Below are 9,442 nucleotides of genomic sequence, written 5' to 3'. Positions count from 1 at the left end.
ATGTTAAATTGCAGAGACATTTGCCAGAATGTGAGTTTTATCTATAGGTGCTGTGGTGTATATCGGCAAACAACACAGTGGGTTATGCATCAATCAATGCTGGGGTGTTATTAATACTGAGTTGGATGCTTTCCATGAACATGGCGCATCTCTGCATTCTCTTCTTCTTTCTTTCTTGGAAAAAACAGAGTCAGAAGCTTAAAATAGAGCTGCTCTGCACTGACAGAAAAAGAATGAGCAAAGCAGCTGCCAACAAAAAAACACTTTTCTTCTTGTCACATAACTATCAACACAGTTGGATTCTGTATACAAGCAATTACCACCTGGATAAGTGTTACATCTCAACTCATATTGCACTCCTGCCTAAGCAAATACAAATAAGCATTGTGCACCATCCTTTATGACACTGATGCAAAATGTTGTTAGCAATACTCCACAACTGATATGGTTCCTCTACTTTTGATGTATGCATGAATGTGCAAAAATACCTGTCTGCATTCATTTAGCAAGTCATTTTTGATGTTCTGCCAAATGCATTGTGCGGTGTAATCCTCCTGTGAGTGGAGAAATAGGGTTCTGTATGGAGCATAATGTGCAGAGCATAGCTACTGAAGTCCAGGCGTACCTATTCAATCTCGCCTAATGGTATCGACCTCGATGCTTATCCCTAAGCAAATGCGATAAGACATTATGACCTATAGCCTTTGATTACAGGTCCATTCCCTTGCAGTAAACAATAGGTGCCAAGCTTGTATCTCCTATACCTACCCTCCTGCAGGATGTGTGTGGGCTGCACAGCCTTCACTTTGTAGTTCCGTGCCCTCCATCCCGGACTGGGAGCCTCGGCTATCTCTCTGTCGCTGAGCCAGGTGGCCGTCTCGAAGTTGTCTCCGTTAGCCACGGCATCGACCTCGGCGCTGTGGACGCCCACCTGCTGGAACTGATGCAGACCCCCCGAATGGTCGAAGTGCGCGTGGGTGGCGATGGCCAGCAGCGGGTTCTTCCTCTGCGGGCCTTCGCCCAGCAGCCCCTCGCCGTCGATGTAGTCAGGTAAGCTCCTCAAGCCCAGCCCAGTGTCTATCACAACGTCCTGGTGCGAGCCGCGCAGCAGCCAGATGTTGGCCCGATTTTCCGACTGGTAGAATCGCTCCTGGATCCAGAAGAGCCCGTCTCCCAGCGATTTGTGAGCGTACCAGTCGGCTGCAGACATCCCAGTTCATGCACTGGTCCACGTAACCTGCTGCGGGTGTTGTGCTGTCAGGTGATTTTGCGGCGGAGAGGTGTAAACGAGAGGTGATGTGTTTTCATTGAGGTTAATGTGATGGTGGCCGCGGACACACCCTTGCAGGAAGAGAGCGTTCTCACTGGACGACCAGATTAATGACGGCAACATAAAGCGCGCTACTCTATTGGCTGAACCCAAGCCCCGCCTTATTTCACGTCACACGGGGCGGGGCGACTAAAAGCCACATTTACGCATACGCTGAGTGTAGTCCATGCACATTGCACAGGTTTCCACGTTGCATGTAGAAAGCCGCATCTTTATTAAGTTTAACTATACATTCAGTGAATTTCAGGAGTTAGTTTTAGTGCCGAACCATAGATACACCGGAGGAGCTGAATGGTATTGACAAGTAAACTGCATAAGTGAAACCATGGAGAGTTAGTACAGGCTAAAAGGCTAAATGCCTCCAAAAATCCACTGAGATACGTCTCCACATTAGGAGAAATTTACAAACAGTCCCATAGTGAGTATAACCACTTATTGTACGACTCAATGTGTCTTCAGTGTACTATTTCAATGCCGACCATCGCCTCATAGTAGGCAAAGTCAGGCAAAATGCGTTAAAGCTGTGTTAACGTTACATGAAGTTGTTGCGTCCACACGTGTTTGACAGTGACGTTGACTAAAGGCATGTGGCTTCTGTGTTGTAGGAACAGAGGAGTACAGCCATGGCAGGCAAGGGTCGTGGAGTGGGGGCCTTTACATTTAACATCGAGGCTCTTGGCATCGGCAGGGGTAGCATGCCAGATTCCAGGGTGGGGCCCATGCCGCTGTTTCCAGTAAGTACCACACACACACACACACACACACACACACACACACACACACACACACACACACACACACACACAACAGACATGCAGAGATCCCTGGATGACATATCACATTGCAGTATATCAAATTCACCTATTAAACCTCAGTGTTGTATGGCAGAACTTTTCAGGGATGATGTACTTCAAGGTATTTGTGGACAAATCAGAAAGACTTGTGCATGAGATTTAGAGAGTGGACTTCCCAGAAAACATAGCTTCCATTATGATCTATTAGAAAACAATCTTATATTTGTGTGTACACAACTAAAGTAAAGTTTGTTGTCATGCTAATGTTCGAATAGACAATATTCTGTATGAGTTGCTCTAGGATGCTAATGTTATTTTCTGCATGATGCAACAAATATAAATCTATAGGGGCGGGCATAGCTTATTTTTATGGTCCTAACTAACTCCTTTAACTCAAACATTCTGTAAATAATGCATAAATGCTCTATGCATGTACAACCAGCACACAAAACATGACAGATTTGTGTATATCTTGCTCTAAGAGACTAATCATGACCATTTGATTTTGGTGGTATATATCCCCAAACCACCAGAAAAAAATAGTGTTGTTCTTTATGCGTGTGTCTTGCATTATGGTGAACAACTCAGGAGATAGTGAGCATAATTTTCTTGTTTTTATTTCAATTTTGAGCTAGCTTTTGCTCATTTATACCAAAAAATCTTTGCACCATTACTTGGCAGGATGGAATTCAGCTAATGCTGCATTTCAAATGTCATCTTTTTCAGATCAATGCAGGACCAATGTGGCACCTTTTACCATAAAGCACCTTAGTGTAATATATTTATTGCTAAGATATTCCCTTAAAATAAAGTGTGGTAAATAAGAATAGAAGGTAACACTGAAGCTGCATACATAGAAACATATCCTTCATGCTGCCACATCAGCTAAATAGTGTACTTTAGGCAACACATTTACCTGTGAAAAAGTAACCTTACTGTCATTCTTAATAGCTATTATCTCCCTCCCAGAACACAGACTTTAAGCCGGTTCCGCTGAAAGCTGGTGAGGAAGAGGACTACATGCTGGCTTTGAAACAGGAAATGAGGGGAACGATGCAACGGCTACCTCACAACATCAAGTGTCATGCCAATAAAGCAGGTGAGGAGGAGAGCAGTGCATTAGAGACCTGAAGGCTGGTAGTAATGCTATGGCAAGACAATTGGCTGCTGTGAGGGAAGATAATGCAGCACTTAGGAACTGAGACATTTCATTAGGGTTATATCTGGGAAAAGGAGAGACAGGAAGATATTTTGCAGAATATTGAGTTGCAGCTGCTGCTCATCCGGTTGGCTTTAATACGGTGTATATGATCTATGCTGATAGGGCCTTCATGAGCTCCCTTATTCAGCTATTTCAAACCTTTATTTAACCAGGGAAGGCAGACCTGCTGCAAGTAGGTTCTACATGAAGACAGAAAAACAGAAAACAACAGAAAAACTAAAAGGACAACATAGACAGTGGCGGTTCTAGACCAATTTGACTGGGGGGGCCACTGGGGGGCCAGTTATTTTCTGAGGGGGGCACAATAAATGCAGGACGAAAAAGAGAACTAGACAGTATGAAGTAATTGCGCATAAGAAAACAATGCAATACAGTTATTGGTATTTGTTTCAGTACACTTATTTATTTGAGATATCTTATAGTTATTACTGTTTGCTTCAGCTTAAGTTATAGTACAATTTTTACACTAACACCAAATCATATTTATATAAAAATAAAAGCAATGAACAGTTACATCTCTACATCTACAATTACACAGATACAATAGTTTAACTCACCTTCAATTATCGTGGTAGTCTCTCGAAACGTAGGTTTCAATCAGTCTTTCTTGGATGAAAAGTGTTTGTTTTTCGCGCGCTTCAGCCGGACATTGAAAGTGAGTGCACCGCTCTAATGGGTCCGACTAGAATAACGTTAGTTCCGCCCATTCCATCATTCAATAAATCGTGTAATAAATCATACATTTTTCATTTTTTTCAATGGCCCCCCCCTGGAACCGCCCCTGAACATAGATACAGGGATTTACAATGTACATACCTAACGACATTTACAGGTACCAACAGTATCAGATTGCATAGCATCTATCCGAGCTTTAAAAATATGTAGTGGAACCAAACAGTTTCCATTCTTTTTGCAGACTGTTCCAAGTTAGAGGAGCTGCACACCTAAAAGCTTTCGTCCCTAAGACAGTCCTAGCACTTGGCACATTTAACAAAACCACAGCATGAGATCTCAGAGGCAATAGCTACTTTCAATTTGCCGTGTGATCAGAGAGCAGATATAAGATGGTAGTTTACCTAACATGGCTTTGTAGATGAACATGTACCAGTGACTGAGCCTCCGTACAGTAAGTGAAGGCAAACCTGCCCTGGCATACAGGGTACAGTGATGAGTTAATACTTTACAGTTAGTAACACATCTTAGTGCACTGTGATAGGCGGCATCTAACTTGATCAGGTAATGGGCAGGTGCATTCATATAGATCAAATCACCATAGTCTTAATCACAATGGACTAGGATTGATCAGGTTAAAATCACTTTTATTTTGGCACTAATTGAATTGTATGTATATTTATGGAGACGACAATTGCTGACCTTTTAATCCAACTATGAGATATTGTTGCTCAGGAGTAGCACAGTGGTTTGTGTTGATGCAATCAATCATGGTTGTGATAAACTGCCGAGTGTTAGAGTTGTTGTTTAAGAGTGTACTGAAGACATGTCTCTTGTTTACATACAACAGAAGTGGAGAGATACACGGAGAGATACCTGAAGCAAAGCCAGTTAGATGATGCCAACTGGACTCCAGGTACATGCGCAATACATTGTCATGTGATCATAGCAAATTCAAAAATATATTATTAATACTCTCTTTGACATTTTAGACTGGAGCCTCCTCCCAAAAGAATTGATGCCACAAAAGAAAAAAGTTGTTAAACCAGGTAAATAAAATACATGTAAGATTTGTGATATGTGAGATTCCATTTGATGGTTATAACAGTAACAACATAACAACTTAATCCAACAGTCAAAAAGAAGAAAGCTGTGAAGATTTCACGCAAAGAAACTGAGGCTATGCTGACAAAATTAGATGTATGTTTCTTTTCACTTGTTTGTTCAGTTTTCAAAGCCAAATATAACATGTACTGCTGTTTCAACAGTCTCACTGCATTTCGTGTTATATTGATTCGAGTTCACCAACACGATTTCGCCATTTTTTTTCGTGTCACACAGAACGATTTTAGAAGCAATGTATTTCTATTGGTAGTATGTTTCGTGCCTGCACCAAATAATAACAAATTAGAAGGAAAAACAGATGACAAAAAATACAGATTTCAGTATTCTGAGGCATTTTCCTCGCGGACGGCAAAAAAACTCCGACATTATAAAATAATTTTTTTTTAAAAAGGGGTTAGGCTTAGGGTAAGATATTGAGTAAGAAAATGTTTTTATGAACCACACAGCTTCCGGTCTTCCAAGACCCGACCGGACAAAAAGACGTGGTGAAGGCACGAAACATACTACCAATAGAAATACATTGCTTTTAAAATCGTTCTGTGTGACACGAAAAAAAGGGGGAAATGGTGTTGGTGAACACGAATCAATAGATTCAATTAATTTGGTGATTATAACACGAAATGCCGCGAGACTGGGTTGGATGGTTTCTTGATTTATAAAGTACCCATTTATGTATGCCTCAAGTGGAGCTGATGCACTTCTGAGCTAGCAAATGTTTTTCCATAAATGATTTAATGTTGTCGTCAATATTTCAGGAACTGGAAAAGAAAGATGACGGGAACACTGAGAAATCGGATGATGAGACCGAAAAGAAAAAAGTGAATGAGGGAGAGGAGGAAGAAATTGAAGCGGAAGAATATGATGAAGAAGATGTTGAAGAGGTGATACAACAAACAATAACCTGACACTAGCAAATGTGTTGAATCCAAATGTCTGGTCGATGTAAGGAGACTTAATGTTTCCTTTGTTCCCCTTTAGGAAAACGACTACATTGACAGCTATTTTGACAATGGCGAAGACTTCGGTGGTGCCGGCAGTGATGAGAACGTTGATGGCGAGGGAACATACTGAAAGAAGTGACTCAACCACGAAGACTGGGTTCAAGTAAACAATCATTCAGTGATTGTTTCTTCGTTAAATATTGTAGATAAGTTGGGAACAATGTGTAGCAGAGTGATATGTTTGTTTTCTTTATTCTGTGTGATCCTGAGCGACAAGCTTTTCTTTGAATTGTGTAAATAAGAAATGCCAAACGATGTGCTGCAATAATTTATTCAAAATAGATGTATTTATTTCCCAGCCTGTGGCACACTTCCACAGGTTGAAAGGCACATACTGTCGACAACATGTAATGCTTTTTCATAAAGTATCAAGTGGATCAAATAAAAAGGGCTATATAACAAAGTCTAACATCTCAAATAATTACAAGTTTGAGTCACTGTGGGAATAATGTGCATTTCCCATTCTCCTCACCATGCTCTCCGAGGTTTTTAAATGGAAAAAAATGCATTTCTCCCTGCAAGCTAACACAAAATAAATTCAGAAAATAGTTTAACTAGTACCTTCCAATACTGATATTGTAAGTAAAGGCTAATGCACTACATTTTTTAAAATAAATTAGCACATATTAAATTCAATGGCAGCAGCCAGACACAACACAATCATACATGGCAAGAAATACATTTAAATCAAACTGAGTAAAAACAGCATTTAAATGAAATCTGGAGAATTAAAGATTATTTTCCATCCCTGTTTAAACAGAAATTGGGAAGTGCTGCTGTGTTTGTTTTTCATATAGTTTGAGGGTAGCTTATGGATAATACAGATAACAAAAATATCACAGATTCTTACATTTTGAGTCCAGCAAATGCACCAACCCAACATTTTTGATAACCTGAAATCTATTGGGTATCCTGATATAAACTCTGAAATGTATCCCTTTTCAGCCAATCATAACATTTGTTTTCTGTAGGCCGTTGATATTCCTTTTTAAAAAGCACATCTGTATATTGACAGACACAAGGAATGTCTTTTCAACCCTATAAAAAAAGACTTTCGGCACTATAAAGAGACTGTCCACGTCAGACAGATTGCATTAGGTCTTTAAAAACGACTCAAGGGGATCATCCACCCGGTTTTATTAGAGTTGGCATGTGTCTTCTATGAAAAGTTGTAATTCCTTGTTATGTTTTCTCAAGTCCTCCATGTTCACCGTCTCCTGCTTTACCTCCACCCGCTCCCTCTGAATCTCCATTCAAAACATTTCCAGCATGTTCCACAACGTGGTGGTCTTCTCCTGCAGGAATGTTTAAATGATTGCCGTCTGGATGTCCGTGAGGCCCGTCGCCATGAGCCGCTGTAGGAATGCCGTGATGGCTGACTTCAGCTTTCATGAGAACCTCGTAGTACAGCAGATAAAACACAGGTGTGACGATGCCAACCACCAGCATGATGGCCACAGCCGTCCACCATCTCATGCCCCAGTCTGCCCCGTAATAAGGGTCCTTCCTCTGCACCGGTTTGTACTCCCCCTCTGCTAGTAGTGGCTGCTGTAGCGTTAAGGAGGAAACAACCTCATTCAGGCTGCTCCGAGACGGACCCGTGGACTTCACCAGACGCTCGATGTCCTTGTCCTTCTCCAGGAGGAACCCTTCTATGCTGTCCGTGGAGGAGGAAGAGTCTGAGGAGGATTCCGAGGGGAGGGAGGTTATGGGTGAGATCTGGGCCAGGTGCCTAGAGCCCGAGGGGGAGGCAGACTTGAGAGGCGCAGTGCTGTGCGTCTCAGTGAGGACACTGAAGCGCCTCACAGGGATCTTGACTGAGCGCAGGGCAAAGAAGTGCTGCTCCGTCAGGAGGTTGTTAGCACGCTTTATTTCAGCCACCTGAGAAACACAGTACAAATATCCATTGACAATTCGGTTTACAAAACAAAATGGCTATGTGTCTGAATATTCTAATCTCTAGAGAATAACAAACCAGGTATTAAATACAAGAAAATACAAAACGTATTAAATCAAAGTAAGGCTAGCCCAAACTAACAGAGTTGATCATCTTTTCCATGTGACAAACTTACTGAGCAGTGGTACTGCAGGGCGATGCTGTTCAGCGTGTCCCCCTCCTGGATGTCTTTGGTCAGGTAGATGATATCGTCCATCCTCTCTCTGGAGGTGCTCCTCCGCAGCCTCTCTCTGCCACGGGGCCGCAGCTCATAGCTCTCCCCATCCTCTTCTGACAAGTCATTCTCTGAGCCATTGTTTCCAAACAGGTAGGCGTGACCGCCATTGGCCGGCTGCACCATGGTGGCGGACTGGAATCCATAGTGCTGGCTTATACCGGACATTTTTTTCCACACTGTATCGGGAAGAGAAGAGACAGGATTGAGTCACAAATGTGAAACTAAGGCAAACATCCTTACTTCCTTGAGTCAGATTAAACGCTTATTTAACAGTGTGTTTAACTTAAGCTAAGACGAGGATATTATTGTAATGTTAAAGTGGGGCACAATTGGATAACTGACAGCTTGACAGGAGGAACATTAAAACATTTTCCATACATGCATGTGACTGATGTCATTGTCAACTTGTGTGACTAGATCAAGTTACCAACAGTGGGCGTCTTATTAAGGATCTCTGTGTACTATTGCAATAATGAATGTGAGTCCTACCTTCACTGTTTCAGACAACAACTATAACCAATCAAACCATACATTTATCAAAGTATTATTTTGGTCTGTGAAGCCAGCCAATGACTGAGTCAAGCAGAAGTTCACCACAGCAATGATACTTTCCTAAGGTTGTTCTGCAAACTAGAGACTAAAGTCCATCTCCCTGACAGTCCAGGACATACAAGCTACAGCTAGACTAGATAAGATTGGTGCTCTGTTAGTTTGATAAGTGGCAGGCAGTATGTTGAATACTCTAGATGTCAATGTCCTCTGTTTTAGAAACATTTCTAATTACGGTCATAGGAAGCTCAGTAGCTAATGTGATATCTTCTGAAATAGTGTTACCTAACTGTTCCCCTATTGCAGTTGTGATGCAACTGCTATGAGCAAAGCACTTTAAACCAAATGTCATATTCCTGGCGAGATGTGATGCTAGCTAAATTAGCAGCAGTTGTGTTAAGTAACTAAGTACATTTACTCAAGTACTGTACTTAAAGGTGGGTTAGGTAAGTTTCAGAAACCGGCTCGAGTGCACTAAAATGTGAAAGTACACAGCCAAAAAGAATCCGCCCCTTCCTTCAGACTTCCTTACAGAGCACCTCCTCCGCGAGAGCAGGCTGCAGTAACGTTACATA

The 9,442-nt window shown here is 41.8% G+C and overlaps 3 protein-coding genes across 3 annotated transcripts; 1 reads left to right on the top strand and 2 right to left on the bottom strand.

Moving 5' to 3' along the window:
• Window positions 1–764: 764 nt before the first annotated feature.
• mblac2 (metallo-beta-lactamase domain containing 2) lies at window positions 765–1,339 on the bottom strand (the record flags this gene model as incomplete). Its single annotated transcript, XM_010787525.1, has 1 exon — window positions 765–1,339. A coding segment is annotated over exon 1 (446 nt), but the record flags the coding sequence as incomplete, so codon positions are not given.
• An 82-nt stretch (window positions 1,340–1,421) lies between these two features.
• Window positions 1,422–6,547, top strand: polr3g (polymerase (RNA) III (DNA directed) polypeptide G). Its single transcript, XM_010787523.1, has 8 exons — window positions 1,422–1,748; window positions 1,936–2,064; window positions 3,094–3,223; window positions 4,869–4,934; window positions 5,011–5,067; window positions 5,154–5,218; window positions 5,899–6,024; window positions 6,122–6,547. The coding sequence occupies exons 2-8, from the start codon at window positions 1,954–1,956 to the stop codon at window positions 6,212–6,214; spliced, it is 648 nt and encodes a 215-aa protein (XP_010785825.1). The 5' UTR covers window positions 1,422–1,748; window positions 1,936–1,953; the 3' UTR covers window positions 6,215–6,547.
• Window positions 6,439–8,954, bottom strand: lysmd3 (LysM, putative peptidoglycan-binding, domain containing 3). Its single transcript, XM_010787524.1, has 2 exons — window positions 8,217–8,954; window positions 6,439–8,025 (listed from the first exon to the last, which is right to left on the bottom strand). Exons 1-2 carry the CDS (start codon window positions 8,481–8,483, stop codon window positions 7,327–7,329), a joined length of 966 nt encoding a protein of 321 aa, XP_010785826.1. The 5' UTR covers window positions 8,484–8,954; the 3' UTR covers window positions 6,439–7,326.
• Between the last annotated feature and the right edge of the window lie 488 nt (window positions 8,955–9,442).

Source organism: Notothenia coriiceps, unplaced genomic scaffold (genome assembly GCF_000735185.1).
Source record: "Notothenia coriiceps isolate Sejong01 unplaced genomic scaffold, NC01 NC01_scaffold00030551, whole genome shotgun sequence".
NCBI classification, from domain to species: Eukaryota; Metazoa; Chordata; class Actinopteri; order Perciformes; family Nototheniidae; genus Notothenia; species Notothenia coriiceps.
The sequence above is the reverse complement of the archived record's forward strand: the minus strand, read 5'-3'. Positions and strand labels throughout refer to the sequence as shown.